Genomic DNA, 14,768 nt, shown 5'->3' with positions numbered 1-14,768 from the left:
GCCTCAGAGTAATAAAAGGTTCTGGAAGAGCTGAGTTCAGAAATTCCAGCCCGGATCCCCTTGGGTGATTTCAACATCGGAGCCTGCTCTCATTCCCTCCACCCGAACTCCACCCTCTCCCAAGATCCCAAGATTCTTTGAAGAAAGCCCTGCCAGTGTCCAGGGCGGGACGTCTAATTCACTGGACTTCCCTGGGAAATGAAAATCCGCCTCCCAAGGTGAATTTCGCCCTGACAATCTGGGTCAACTCCTCTGCGCTCACTCTCTAAGAGAGTCTATTCTCTCCTGCTCCACGAGAGGACCTTTTCCAGACCTGGGGGGCTCCCCCAGTAAATCTTGCATCTCCTAAAACACAAAGCTCGTCTCCCCCAGCCCCCCACTCCCTTATTCCTGGGTTTAGGATCCCAAAGATTTCTCAATAGTTAAAGTAGCTGAGAAGGGGCTGGAACTGTGTGTGCTTGCGCAGGCGAGCTCACACACACACACACACACACACACACACACACACACACACACACACAGACTTCCGGGAACCACATTAGAGCAGCATCACGGGACTGTGCAAATGCAAGTTTTCTGAAACTGTAATGAAGACATTAGATCCGAGGATGCCAAGAATTTACCAACCCTGAGCTTCTCCGTGGGCGCAGGAGGCTCCTGTGATCTGGTGTGGTCATCAGAAACCGGAAACTGTTCCTCCCCAGCCCCCTCCAGGTGTCTGGCTTCCAGGGGGAAATGGGAGTGGCGGAGACCCACTGTCTATTGCATGAGCCAGACAAGCCTCCTGGTCCACGCTTTAACCCAGACCTTGGCTTCCCTGCTGAGCTAAGGGGATTTGGAAACAGACTTTTCTCTAACCATGTTACCTAGTAGCAATGCACTGTAGCACTGTCCTCCCATTGTTTGTTGTTACTGTTTTTGGCATATCAAATACCCCACAGGGAGCTTGCCAGGCTCTGCAGGCAAGATAACTCTTGGTAGCTTGCCGGGGCTTTCCGAGAGGGACAGAGGAATGGAACCCGGATCGGCCGCGTTAATGGGAAATGCCCTACCCACTGTGCTATCGCTCCTGCCCATGTTACCTAGTCCCTGGGCAAATATCTGGCCCACAGATGTTTCTCACCAGTCTCAGTGCTTTCTGGTACTTTCTATGAGGCGAGGCTGTGGCTAATAGAACGACAGAGCAGGAAACAGCTCCCCCCCCCCCCATCCCACTGTCCCCGTTTTTGCTTCGAATCTTTTGGTTTGGGGGCCACATCTGGCACTGCACGGAGATTACTCCTGGCAGTGAAGTACTCAGGGATCACCCTTGGCGGTGCTCAGGGGACCCCAGGGGGTGCCGGGGATCGAACCCGGGCGCTGGCCCCATGCAAGGCACCCTCTGCACCTATCTCTCCAGCCTCAGAACCTGGCCGTTTCCTGGTGTCTTGCTGCCTCCTCAAGACAGCGCTGTTTGCAAACTCAGACTGCCAGTAGCTAGACAGTCTCTGGGGGACAAGCAATTGGATACACTTATGTCTTTCGAACGTGTAAATAAAAACCCCCAGGAGTGCAGGGCTGCGCTCCAAGTGAACGGAGAACTGCATTTAAATGCGCGCCTGGGCGAGATCAAAGACCTCAAGTCCGTGGCGCCTGGGCAGGTAGGTGGGAGGCTGCCTCCCCCCGCGTGGAGGGGGGCTGGGGGTCCCAGAGACGACCCCGCGGATGTCTTTCTCCCCCGGGCACCTGAGCGTGCGCAGAATGCACCCAGGAGAGCTGGACGGTCCGGGCAGAGGGCGCGTAGACCTCCCAGGGTCCCCCTCCCGGCGCCCGCGGGCCGGCCGCGCACGCGCGCGGACGATCGCGGCTCCCCACGGGCGGCGCCTAATTGCCAGGGCTCAAGGGCACCGGGGATTAGGAGCGGCTTTGCACGCCGCCCCGAGAGGTGAGAACCCATGAACTCATCCTGCAGTCTAGACTCTTACAGCCACGGTGCCTGTTAAAATTCCAGATCCCGGGGCCGCATCCCCAGCAGCCTGGGCCGGCTCCAAGAATCTGGCTCCTAGACCTTCCCCAGATCATTCATTCCGCCGCCGGTGGTCCTCCTTGCCCTCCTGTTTTCCAGGAATGTTGGGATCACGCAGGAGACACGGAGAAGTGAGGGGGTCGCCCAGGGTAAACAGGCAGAACCTGGACTGGGGGAGTTGCGCACACACACACACACACGAGCAGTTTCTCCACACCACCCCCTCTGGGTCCCCCAACCACCACCACCCCTCATTTTTGCGGCATGGCTTAATCAGGACCAGGCAGGCTGGCAGGCAGCTCCTTCTGGGTGGTTGGGCTGGCTGAAGAACTTCGAACACAAAGCACCATCCAGCAACTCGGTCCACTCTCTCGACGAGGGGCACCCCCTGGATGGTTCGGGTGCAGGCACCCCTCACCAGACACATTCCCACTTGCATGTGATGCATGGGGCATGTCACATGCTCCCAAGTCTGTGTGCAGTGGGTGCAGAGTTGGGGGTGCGGTGGGGGGGGGGCTCGCCCTCTCTCTGTCGCGTGTTGGGATTCTGGCTCAAGCAGGGGCCCATGAGGGACGTCTGGCTCGCGGGTGCTGACAGCCAGTCTGAGCGGGGCAGATGGTCCCTCCCCCGCAGCAGAGCTGCAAGAGCAGAAACTGGGAAAGCATCGGAGATAATCCAGGGCAGACAACGCCATCGGCTCACAGACGGCTCACAGACGGCGGGAGGCAGCCGGGCTCCCTCCAGTGCACTGGACAACGCTGGGCCACGCAGAGCAGAACGAAGGGGGCCGCAGCTCAGAATCTCCCTCCCCTCGCCGTGGAGATAAGCCCGGGGGGGGCTCGCCACTCCCCACCCCTCCTCATCCATCCTGGCCAGCCTAGCATCCAACTCCTTCCGAGGCTGCAACTCCTTCCGAGAAAGCAGGGAGCACAGCTGCACACCCCCTTCCCGGGGGCGCGCCCCTGTCCACGCCCGGCCTGGCGGCAGATGTAAAGGGACAGCTGTGGGGTGGCAGGAGGCCCAGTTGGCGGCAACGCGGGGCCTGGGAGCGGACAAACGGGGCTGGCACCGGCCAAGAAAACCAAACGTGGGGAGGGAGTGTGTGAGAGGGAGAGCACGTTGCATGCTGTCTGTCCCGGGGCCCAGGGACTGGCTGGGGGACTTGCCACATTCCTCAGTCTAGTCTTGGCAGCCTGGGCCACTGGCAGGACCTTGTGTAAACTCCGTTTTATGGTTCCCACTTAATCTGGAAGGGAAGCCTGGGGCCTCTTGTCTGTCTGCGCCGCCCGCCCGCCCAGCAGGAGGATCGGAGACAAAGGGGAGAGCACTGTGTCACCCCTTCACAGGCCTTCCTGCCCCGCGCCCTGGGGCGGTCAAGCTGGACAGAGGGTGCCAGGGGAGGGGAGGGAGGGAAGCAAGAACGTCCGCAGCCCAGCCGGGCACCAAAGCGCTGCACTTAGTGTGTGCCAAGGTCCACCGACACCCAGTACCCCCGTCCACGTCCCCGCACCCGGAAGGACACAGGCCCGCATGGCAACTGCTTCCGTTTTAGGAAAAATAAGTTTAATGATAACTTTGCCATCTCTTTTCTAGATGAGGTGCGCTTCCTCCCAGAACCCACACACCAGGGCCGGCCCCAAGCCTGTTGGGAAGTACCGCCCCCCCTCGGGAGGGCACCCATATCTCTCTGGACAAACCCCTCTTTCCTGGGAGGCCTTCGTGGGTCCCACTCCGGAGGGTCTCTATAAAAAGTGGGCAGAACACTGTTTGCGCTTCCTTTTCCCGGGTGCCGCGGGCCAGCCCACAGCACACCCTACCCTGAATTAAATAGCCTGTTAAATAATCTCCCGCTACGGGAGAGTGGAGGCCACGCCTCTGGCCCTGTGCCCTGACCCTCGGCCCCGGCCCCGGCGCCTCCGCCCAGGCCAGATCTGGCCCGGCCTGGGACTCCTTCCCCACATGGAGGCCGGGGAGGGGAAACAGGTCAGGATGGCACCAGGTACCCCCACAGCTACGGGTGGGGGGGGGGCTCAGGCAGCAGAGGGAGTAGAGTGACAGTCTGGCTCCGGCCGCTCAGAAGGACGTGAGGTTCTTGACCGCTCCCATTTCCAGCATCCGTTTGATGGCCACAGCCTCCTGGGAGACGTTGTGGCCGGACCCCTGCGGAGACAGCCAAGAAGCAAATGAAGCCCCATCGGCTCCCCACACCGTTCCCCGCCCCCTCCATCCCAAGGCAAGAGGGCGGAATGAGCAGGGCTGAGGGTGGCCGCTGGCCTGGACACTCAGAAATCCCGCCACCTCGTGGGGGCCACTTACTGCCATGGACTTGAGCGTGATCTGCTCGTAGTAGTGGATGGACTGCCTCTTGTGGAAGGCGTCAGGGTAGCCGAAGCCAGCGATGTGCACCTGGTCGCACAGGTGGAGGGCCAAGGTGATGGCCAGCAGGCCCGTGGTGGGCTTCTGGGGGACGGAGGGCAGTGTTAAGGGGAGTGGGGGAGGAGCCGGGTTGGAGGGGGTCCCTGCAGGACTTCAGACGGAACTACCCGTCCCGTCCCCTCCCCTGCGGCCCCCAGCCCCATGGCTCCTGAGGAGGACCACAGGGCCAGCCAGGGAGTCAGAGGACCCACGCCTGACTCTGTCTTGGGGGACCACACCCCACAGTGCACCCCGCAGTGCTCAGGGGCTATTCCCAGCTTGGGGTGCGGCTGCTACCAGGACCATGTGGTGCTGTGGATTGAACCGGGCCTCTAGCATGCAAAGCGTGTGCTCTGGGCCTTTGGACCGTCCCCTCGCCTTTATTTGAATTCATCCATGTAAATACTTTCTATTTTTTTTTTCTTTTTGGGTCACACCTGGCGATGCACAGAGGTTACTCCTGGCTCTGCACTTCCGGAGGTACTTCTGGCGGTGCTCAGGGGACCATAAGGGATGCTGGGAATTGAACCCGGGTCGGTCACGTGCAAGGCAAACATCCTACCCGCTGTGCTATCTCTCCAGCCCCAATACTTCCTATTTTCACCTTGCTCTTCAAGCCCCTGTTCTCCCTTAAACACGTCTCTCGCTTGCTGGGCTCAGTGCTTCTTTGTCTGCTTCTTTCTGCTGTTTTATTTTGGTCTTTGGCCATGCCCAGTGGTGCACATGGCTAACTCCCACTCCTGGCTCTGCACTCAGGGATCACTCCTGGCGAGGCTCAGGGGATGGCAGGTGGTGCTGGGGACAGAACCTAGGTGGTCTGCGTGCAAAGCAAGTGCCCTCCCCTGTATGATCCCTCCAGCCCCTGTACTTCCACTCCGGAGAAGCCTATGTTCTCCCCTCTCACATCTTTCAATAAAAACTATCTTGCTTCACAGAATAAAAATAATAATTAATAATAATAATAATGGGCTGGAGCGATAGCACAGCAGTAGGGTGTTTGCTTCGCACACAACTGGCCCGGCTGAGCCGGGTTCGATTCCTCCGCCCCTCTCGGAGAGCCCGGCAAGCTACCGAGAGTATCTCGCCCGCAAGGCAGAGCCTGGCAAGCCACCCGTGACGTATTCGATATGCCAAACACAGTAACAAGAAATCTCACAATGGAGACGTTACTGGGCCCGCTCGAGCAAATCGATGAACAACGGAGGACAGTGTTTGTTTGTCAATAATAATAACAATTTAATAATCACTGTATCACTGTCATCCCATTGTTCACTGATTTGCTCGAATAGGCACCAGGAAGATCTGCGTTCGTCCTAGCCCTGAGATTTTAGCAGCCTCTCCTTACTCGTCCTTTCCAACAATACCCTATTGGAGGCTCTTTAGGGTAATGGGTCAGGGGAATGAAATCCATCATTGCTACTGGTTTTGGCATATCGAATATGCCACGGGGAGCTTGCCAGGCTCTGCTAATAATAATAATAATAATATTCTATTTTCTTTTTTTATGCTGTCATGTGGGGAAGTTTTTGGGGAGGCCTGGGGGCTACACTTGGTGGTATTCGGGGGGACGGGCAGTGCCAGGAGCGGAAGCCGCTGGTCTCACACTCGCGGGCATGAGCTGCATCCTCAGTGCCGAGGTTTGAGCGGCAGCTGCTAGTTCTCACACAAAGGATGGCTCAGCTCTGGGGGAGGTGGATTTCCAGTGATGAGGACCCGGTATCCGTTATTTCTATGTGCTAGACATCATGTTTTGTTGTTGTTATTACTGTTGTTTGGGGGGGTCCAGCCGGCAGCAGACGGGTTCCTGGCTGGAGGCACAGAGCATTCACTCCCAGGCCACTCCATGTCCCTGGGAGACCCCGTTCCTGTGTCTGCAGGCCTGGGGTCTTGTGTCCCCACCGGTGTCAGCCGTGGGCGTGGGCGCTCACCGTCAGCTCCTGAAGGCCCCCAGCTCCAGGGCGGCAGTCAAGCCGACTCTCCCGTGCCACCTCTCACGCCCTCGGGGCTGAGCCCCAGGTTCAGACCCTGTCATCAGGATGGATCCCCGGGCCATCCCCTCTCTGGGCTCCATGGTCTGCGCCCACTCTTCAGGACAAGGGTTCTTGAGAGGCTTTTTTGTTTTAGGGCCACATCTGGAGATGCTCAGGGGCCACTCCTGGCTCTGCACTCAGGAATCACTCCTGGAGGTGTTTGGGGGATCATAAGGGATGCCGGGGATCCAACCCAGGTCAGTCACAGATGAGTCAAACGCCCTCCCCACTGTCTTATTGCTCCAGTCCCCTTGAGAGTCTTAATGGACTCCTGCCACCACAATTATTTTACAAGTGAAATGGAGAGGTTTATGCCAACACTATTGTTTTGTTGTTGTTGTTTTGGTGTTTTGGGCCACACCCAACAGTACTCAGCGCTGACTCCTGGCTCTGTGCTTGGGGAGCACACCTGGCAGGCTCCGGGGACTATATGAGGTGCCCTGGATCCAACCCACTCAGCCACATGCAGGGCAAGTGCCGTCCTTGTTGTTTTTATTTTTATTTCTTTACTTTTTTGCTTTTGTTGTACTTGTTGTACTACTGCTCTGGCCCCTTCTTTTTGCATTTTCTAATTTATTTTTATTTTGGGGGGTAGGTCTGGGTGCCCCCTCTAGTGATTCCCGGCCAGCCAGGCTGTCTGTGGAGTGTCTCCATCCCTGCTGTGCCTGGGACCCCCTGGGCCATTCCGACAGGGCTGGAGGCCTTCGGGGCAGCCCTGGTGATGCTTAGGGGACCACGAGGTGCCGGAAGTTGAACCGGGGTCAGTCACATGTTAGGCACAGACCCTCACCGCTGTACTGTCTTCTGGCCTGGCTCTATATTTTGAGGGGAGGCACACTGGTGATATTCAGGGATTACTCGTGGTGGTGCTTACAGGACCATATGGAGTGCTGGGGATCGAACCCAGGTCAGCAGTATGCAAGGCAAACACCCTACCTGCTGGACTACTGCTCAGCCCTCAGCTCTTATTTTTATTTCTTTTTTTCTTTTTTTTTTCTTTTTTTTTGCTTTTTGGGTCACACCCGGCAATACACAGGGGTTACTCCTGGCTTTGCACTCAGGAATCACTCCTGGCGGTGCTCAGGGGACCCTATGGGATGCTGGGAATCGAACCCGGGTCGGCCGCGTGCAAGGCAAACGCCCTACCCGCTGTGCTATTGCTCCAGCCCCTTATTTTTATTTCTTCACTTTTTTGCTTTTGCTTTTTGGGTCACACCCGGCAATGCACAGGGATTCCTCCTGTCTCTGCACTCAGGAATTACTCCTGGCAGTGCTTGGGGCACCATATGGAATGCTGGGAATCGGACCCGGGTTGGCCGCATGCAAGGCAAATGCGCTACCCACTGTGCTATCGCTCCAGCCCCCAAACTCTTATTTCTCAGTAGGAACCATCCCCTAGTGGAGCCTTGGGGTTCCTGATTATTCCTAGTGATGCTTCGCCAAGCAGAGTGAGAACAGAGTCGTTCTGTGCTCAGGCCACATCGTGGTGCTGGGCTGGAACTCAGGACCTTGCGCTTGTGATGTGCGTGTTCTCGGGCTTGAGTTCTCTCTTCCCCAACCTTCTCTGTCCAGAGTCCCACCCTGGACTCGGTGGAGGGTAACACATTGGACTATGAGGGAGCACAGGAGGGCAAGATCCTGAGTGTGGTGAGTTCTGGAGTCAGATCGGGGCAGGGCCGGCTGGAAGGGGATGGACACGGGCCAGCAGCCTGTGAGCTGGATAAGATGACTGGGGTCGTCAAGGTGGGCAAAGACCCAGGCAGGAAGTCCCGGCTACAGCGACTGGAGAGGTGGGGAAGAATGTGGGGTTAACCCAGTGAGGGGGAAGGCAGGATGCTCCTGTATCGGGGTGGGGCGCTCCGGGGGCCCCGGAAGTTGGTCTCAGTGCTGAGGTCCCGAAGATGGGCGAGGCTGGCGTGAGGATGCAGAGCAGTTCTGAGGCTGGACGTGAATGTCCTGCACCTCCTCCTGGCAGAAGGGCTGAGCCTACTCTCAGCACAGGCACATGGACCTGGATCAGGGGACCCCTAGGATTCTGAGAGAGGTGGGGTTCTCCCGGGAAGCGGTCACCGCCTTTCCCTCTGGGGCAGGCGGCTTGACAATCAAAAGCCTCAGTTTCCTTCTCTGTAAAACGGGGCTAGGGATAGTGTCTCCCGGAGTGCTTTTGTAGAGAGCTGGAGAAGCTCAGGCTCCTGTAGAAAATGCCCGACCTAGCATCTGGCACAGGGCTGGGCAGAGCGCAGGTGTGGCAACCGGGAGCCCTGGGTCTGAACACCCCGGGTACCGGTGGCTCTGTACCCGGAGTCATGCCCAAGCCCGTCTGCTGTTGGCTGGATTTCAGCCCCGAGGCCACCCCCCAGCCCCCTAGCAGAGCACAGCTGTGACCCAAAGTGCCAGGAGCCAGTAAAAGGCTCTGTGTTTTGTTTCTGGTTTTCGTGCCACACCTGGTGGTACTTAGGCGCTCTTTCTGACTCAGTGCTCAGGAATCACACCTGGCTGTGCTCGAACCAGAACTGGCTGCATGCAAGGCAAGTGAGCATCCTACCCGCTGTCCTGTCACTCTAGCCCTGGGTTTTACTCTAAGTCATAAGCAAACTCAGGGAGGTGGCCAGGCCCAAGGGGAAAACAAAGCAGACCCCACAGCGACCCCAGCGCTGGCCCCAGACTTCTCACACCTCTGTCCCCACCCTTCAGGCTTGGCCCCACACACCCACTAGGAACCCAAAAGCCTGCTGGCTGCCCTCAGTTGCTCTTGCCCAAGAACTCACTCCAGCTGCAGGAAAGCTCCACGCCCTTGCCCAGTCTCTGCCCGACACAACACAGGACCCTCTCCCGGGTCCAGCTCCAGGTCCTTCTCCCAGAGAGCCCATGGGCCAGTCTCTGCCACCCTCAGAACTCTGCTGGAGCAGTGCCAGCGCCTGATGCCCGCTGTGTGCGGACGCGTCCTCACATTCCTAAGACGCGAATGCGGGGCCTGGCGCTGAGCAGTCTCCAAGCGGCACTGCACAGGCAAAGCTGAACGAAAGCAGATGAAGACCCGAACAACGGTTCCAATGAGGCAGATGTGTTGGGACCGGGGAGATAAATGCTCAGCGGGCTGAGCTCATGCCTGGCCTCAATTCTAGCCCTGCGTGGTCCCCCAAGCTCGGGATGAACCCCCAAGCACAGAGCTAGGAGAGGCCCCTGGGAGCTGCAGGTTGTAGCCCCCGTCCCCCCAAAAATGCAGAGGCTGCAGGGATAGTAAATTGGTAGGGTGTTGGCCTTGCACACAACCAACCTGCGTGCAATTCCCGGCATCCCATATGTTCTCCTGAGCACCGCCAGGAGTAATTCCTGAGTGCAAAGCTGGGAGTAAGCACTGAGCACTGTTGGGGGTGTGTTCCCTCCAAAAAGTAAAATAAAGGGCAAAAATTGGTGAACAATGGTGAATGAAGGGCCAAAGTGATAGTATGGTGGGTGGGTAGGGTGTTTGCCTTGCACACAGCCAACCCAAGTTCCATCCCCAGCATCCCACATGGTCCTCCAAGCACCGCCAAGAGTAATTCCTGAGTGCAGAGCCAGGAGGGATCCCTGAGCATTGCTGGGTATGGCCCCAAAACAAAACAAAACAAAACAAAAATTGGTGAATGTATCCTAAGCCCAACTGTAGACACTCGTCAGGGCAGGCAGGCCGTGTAATCATCTCAAATCCTACAGTGGCCCAGTACCAATATACTCCCACCCTGCAGAGAAGAAAATGGGGGGGTGGGGGGGCGCCAGAGGTGAATCCTAGCTCTGGCTAGCAGGAAAACAGACTCAATTCTCCAGGGACTCAGAAGACGCTGGTGCAGGTATAGGGGAGACCATGATGAAAGCTTCACTTGCCAAAGAGCACCAGGGCTCCCCACGCTGGCACAGCACCCCAAACCCCAAATGACCTCCCAGGTGACCCTCCCACTCAGACTCGTGAACTCGCGCAGCTCCAGTTGCCCCAGGACAAATGGGTGGAGTTGAAAAAAAGAAGATCGTCTAGCACCGCAATCCCCTCGCTGGTTTATCAGCCCAGCGGGCACCCTCAACCCTCCCGTGAACCCCTGCTGGGGAGACGCCCCACAGTTCCCAAAAGCTGGCTCCCTTCTGCTGAACCGAACTTGGCCTCCAGCGGGTGCCACCCAGATGCCAGCTGCAACCCTTTCTACGCCCCCTCCTTGGGGCCCTCCAGGCTTTTTCTGGCAGCAGGAAGCACCTGCCCGTCCCCCCAGGCCCCCGCCCTGGCCCCGGCATCACCTGCTTTAGCCTCCGTGGTTGCTGCACCGGGAGGTTGAGCAGTTTCTCAGCTGCGACTTCCATGAAGAAGGGGTTGAGGATCCGAATCTGCTCGGGGTTCACTTTCCAGATGAGGGGGGGCTGTTTCCAGAAGCCCTTGCCCACCTGGGGAGGGGGAGAGGGGGATGGGCATCCTGCTTCAGCTCTGCTGTGGTTACACAGGCTGCTCCCAGCAATGCTTGGGCCTCGGGGCCCCCAGGGCCACACTTGGGGTGCTGGGGGGGGCATGCAGTGATGGAGACGACCCTCAAGGCCTCACACACGCCAGGCATGTGCTCTTCCCCGGGTGCCACGTCCTGATGACCACTTTCCTTTCGGCTGTTTCTTCGGAAGAGTCCAGTGGTGCTCAGGGCCTACTCCCAGCTCTGTGCTCCCACACCGTGTTCGGGGGACCATGCGGTGCTGGGACTCGAACATGAGCCGCCCCCATGCTAAGCCTGCATGCAGCCCGCTGAGCGATTTCTCCGGCCCCACGACCTGTTTCTTAAGTCCGACCTGGTGGTGCTGAGGCCGGGGCTGGGGTGGTCCACAAGAAGGCAGAGGCCCTCGGGAACGGAGTGAGGGGAGGAAGGTGAAGGGTGAGCACCAGAGATGAGAAGGCAGAGGGATGGGGAGAGGAGGGCGGGCGCCCGCTGGAGAGACAGGAGGGGGGAGGCACTGACCACGTGTGCAGCTACCCTCAGATCTGTCTGCACCAACACAGTCCCCCTGGCACCACGGGGGCGACCTGGGGAACCCCCGGTGCCCAGGCCTGGGCAGCCCCACGTTCTTGAGCCTCCAACAGTGAACCGCTGTTGGGGCCGGAGCAACAGTACAGCGGGGAGGGAGGGCAGAGCCAGGAGTCAGCCCTGAGTACTGCTGGGTGTGGCCCCAAATACCAAAGACATTTTTTAAAAAACAAACAATAGAGTTGGCATCAACCTCTTCATTTCACTGGTAAAATAAATGTGGTAGCAAGCGTCCATGAAGACTCTCAAGGGGACTGGAGTCACAGTACAGTGGGGAGGGCATTTGCCTTGTCTGCAACTGATCCGGGTTTGATCCCCGGCATCCCAGATGGTCCCCCCGCCCCAAACACCTGCAGGAGTGATTCCTGAGTGCAGAGCCAGGAGTAACCCCTGAACATCACTGGGTGTGGCCCAAAAGGCAAAACAAAACAAAAACATACACACACACACACACACAAAACAACACTGAACCACTATCCAGGGAGGCCGAGAATCACCATGAGGGGCCCCGTGGATGTCCTAAGCACTGCTTGGGTGACCCCAAAAAGTTATAAAGGAGAGGCTAGGGAGATAATGCAGCAGGTAGATGATTGCCTTGTATGCGACCAACCTGGGTTTGAACTCTGGCGCTGCCAAGAGTGACCCCTGGGCACAGAGCCCTGAGCACCGCCAGGTGGGTCAGAAAAAAAACGTTTTTTAAAGGCAAGAAAGGGGAGAGCCACGTGGTAAGCAGAGGCTTGAGTTTGGCGCTGGGTAAGCCATGGCAAACATCGCAGCCTAAAGGCTCCGCCCCCGACCAAGGCCAAGTGCGGAAGGACCCAGGCGGCGACAGCTTCCGGGGTGCCAAGGGACCAGTCCCGGCCGCCTTCCTGAGCCCACCCTTTGGTGGCGGCTCCTCCTCGGGCCCCTGGGACAGCGGTGGGACCCGGCCCCGCCACTCACCCGCTTCTTATCTCTCAGGATGGTCTCGATCCAGTGGAAGTCCAGCGCCTTGAAGGCCACCAGCACGAAGAGCGTGTCGGGGTTGTTCTCCACCTGCGGGTCGAAGTGGGCCGACTCGGGGTAGAAGAGGCGCATGGTGGTCTTGTTGCCCACGTCCCCCTCGTAGCCGGCCACCGGGGCGTTGTTCAGTCTGGGGAGGTGGGTGAGGAGGAGGAGGAGGAGGTGGCTGGTCAGCAGAGCCCACCCTGCCGGGGTCCCCAGGAGCGGGCAGCGGCCACACTCACCTGATGACCACGTCGTACTTGTTGATGGTGCTGCCCAGGGAGCTGTTGCGGAGCCGTGGTCCGTTGCCCACCACCACACAGCGACGGCACTTGAGGCTGCCATGGGAGCGGGGCGGTCAGACCCCGGGGGCCCCCTCACCGCTGCTCCTGCCTGCCGGGGGCTGGCTCGGGACCCCCTCCCAGACCCGGGGTGCCTGTTCCCCGGGGTTCCTGCTTACGGGTCAGCTGGCTCAGTGGCCTTTCGGGGGAGAGGAGAGAGAGAGAGCACAGATGAGGGGAGAGGAGAGAAGGTGCTCAAGACCACCAGTCAGAGACCTCCTCTTGGGGCTGAGGAGATGGTTCCAAGGGCAGATGATGCCCCAGTATCGTGTGCACCCGCCCCCAGCATGGCCAGGTGTGGGATGGCACCGTGGCTCTCAGACCACCCAGGCATGGGACAGTTCCGTGGTCCCCAGTACAGCCAGACGTGGGATGCCGCCCCGGCCCCCAGTCCCACCCGCTCTGAGCTGTGAAGCATCACCAGGTGGGGCTCTGATCCCTTCCGGGGCCCCTCTGCCCACTGTCTAAGCCCGGGGGTTGCCACAGCGGTCCCCGCAGGGCCTGGGCCCTCAGTTACTGTGGGGATGGACGCACGGCCTCCCCGGAGATAGGCAGATGAAAAGGGTCAAATTGGCCCCTGGGGAGCAGAGACAGGAAGGTTCCCTGGGCGGCTCCCGGGCAGACTGCCTGGCAGAGCGCGGGCACCTCCTTACCTCCGGATGCTCTCGGGGATAGAGTAGCTGGTGATGGCCAGAACCCGCACTAGATGGTTCTCTGCAGAAGGCAGACAGGGTCTGTGATCAGGGTAGGCCGGCAGACCCTCCCGCCTCTGCCTCTCCGTCCCCCGAACATGGGCACGAGGTTGGGGGCACGGGGGCAGAGAACAAGAAGTGGTGGGGTGAGGGGAACCCCCAGTTCCTAGGCTGTTGGGCCAATACGTACCACTTCCCTTGGTCCCGAAGGGGAGCTCATAGGCCGAGGGGGTGTTGACCCAGAAATAGTCCTTTAGCTGCAGGAAGAAGGGCTGATCTCGGGAGGAACTGCACAAGGATGAAAGTGGGCGGAGGGGAGAAAAAGCTTCTTCATGCCAGGGACTGAGTCAGGCCGGTGAGTAAGAGGAGACAGAGACGCCCTCGGCCGCCCGTGCACTGCACCTAACCCGTGTCCACCAGCGCGGCGGCCACTCCCGAGACCCTGGGCCAGGTCCTTACTTGCCGAAGAGCTGGGAGACCTTGGGCTCCGTCTCACCCTGCAGGCACAGCGCCTTCTTCTCCGGGATGGGAAAGTAAAAGCTGGAGACAGAGAGAGGAACGGGCGAGGTTCTGTCACCAATACCCTATGTACAACTTCCTGTTTTGCTTAGTTTTGGGGACCCCCCCCCCAGAACTCCATGGTCCACTGGTTCAATGCAAGAACCTGGGGCTGGTGCTCTGCACTGCTGGGTGTTACCTGGGCCACGCCCAGAGGCCACACCCCAGGACTATGCACATCAATGCTCAAGGGACCGTGCGGTGCCAGGGACTGAATCAGGGTCAACCGCATGCAAAACATGTGCCTTTCTCTCTCTTCTCTCTCCTCCACCCCCAAGTCCCACTTTGGGAACAAGTGGTGGAGGAGGACCCAACCCACACTGACCCCTAACTACCGCCCTCACCCCCCACCTGCAATCCCAGGAGAAGGCCCCTGGGATCTCTGACCTCGGCAGCCCCTCAAGGATCCCCACCCCCACCCCCGACCCAGGAGGTGCCAACTATGAGCCCCGGATGTGGAGGGCACTGGAAGAACATGGAAATAGGACTCACGGCTGGAAGTACCTGTCTTCCCAGGAGATGGAGTACCATGCCATGACGCCCAGGACCAGAGCCAGCATGGCCAGGAGCTTCCAGCCTGCAGGGTGGAGTAAGGAGGGCTGCGGCGGGGTGGGCTCCCTCGCCCCTGCCAGCTTCCCTTTAGTTCTGTAATTACTGTGGTGCCTGGGAGCTCAGGCCTCAAGGGGACAAGGCAAGTGCCCTCCAAAGGA

General features: G+C 59.0%; 1 protein-coding gene across 6 annotated transcripts in view; it reads right to left on the bottom strand.

The window, feature by feature from the left end:
• Nucleotides 1–3,552: 3,552 nt before the first annotated feature.
• The window catches only part of ST3GAL4 (ST3 beta-galactoside alpha-2,3-sialyltransferase 4), a 32,761-nt gene continuing 21,545 nt past the window's right edge, over nt 3,553–14,768 (bottom strand). The window contains exons 3-11 of one of the 6 annotated variants that reach the window (XM_056107714.1): nt 14,551–14,635; nt 13,960–14,040; nt 13,691–13,848; nt 13,462–13,522; nt 12,710–12,805; nt 12,426–12,615; nt 10,717–10,860; nt 4,322–4,465; nt 3,553–4,165 (exon numbers count right to left, since the gene is read on the bottom strand). In XM_056107714.1, the coding sequence (XP_055963689.1) occupies nt 4,079–4,165; nt 4,322–4,465; nt 10,717–10,860; nt 12,426–12,615; nt 12,710–12,805; nt 13,462–13,522; nt 13,691–13,848; nt 13,960–14,040; nt 14,551–14,635 (1,046 nt within the window). In that variant the 3' untranslated portion in view covers nt 3,553–4,078. Of the gene's footprint in view, nt 4,166–4,321; nt 4,466–10,716; nt 10,861–12,425; nt 12,616–12,709; nt 12,806–13,461; nt 13,523–13,690; nt 13,849–13,959; nt 14,041–14,550; nt 14,658–14,768 lie in introns of all 6 variants that reach the window. The other 5 variants (XM_056107718.1, XM_056107715.1, XM_056107719.1 and 2 more) reach the window with 5 other exon arrangements.

This window comes from Sorex fumeus, unplaced genomic scaffold (genome assembly GCF_029834395.1).
Source record: "Sorex fumeus unplaced genomic scaffold, SorFum_2.1 ptg000169l, whole genome shotgun sequence".
Taxonomy (NCBI): domain Eukaryota; kingdom Metazoa; phylum Chordata; class Mammalia; order Eulipotyphla; family Soricidae; genus Sorex; species Sorex fumeus.
The sequence above is the reverse complement of the archived record's forward strand: the minus strand, read 5'-3'. Positions and strand labels throughout refer to the sequence as shown.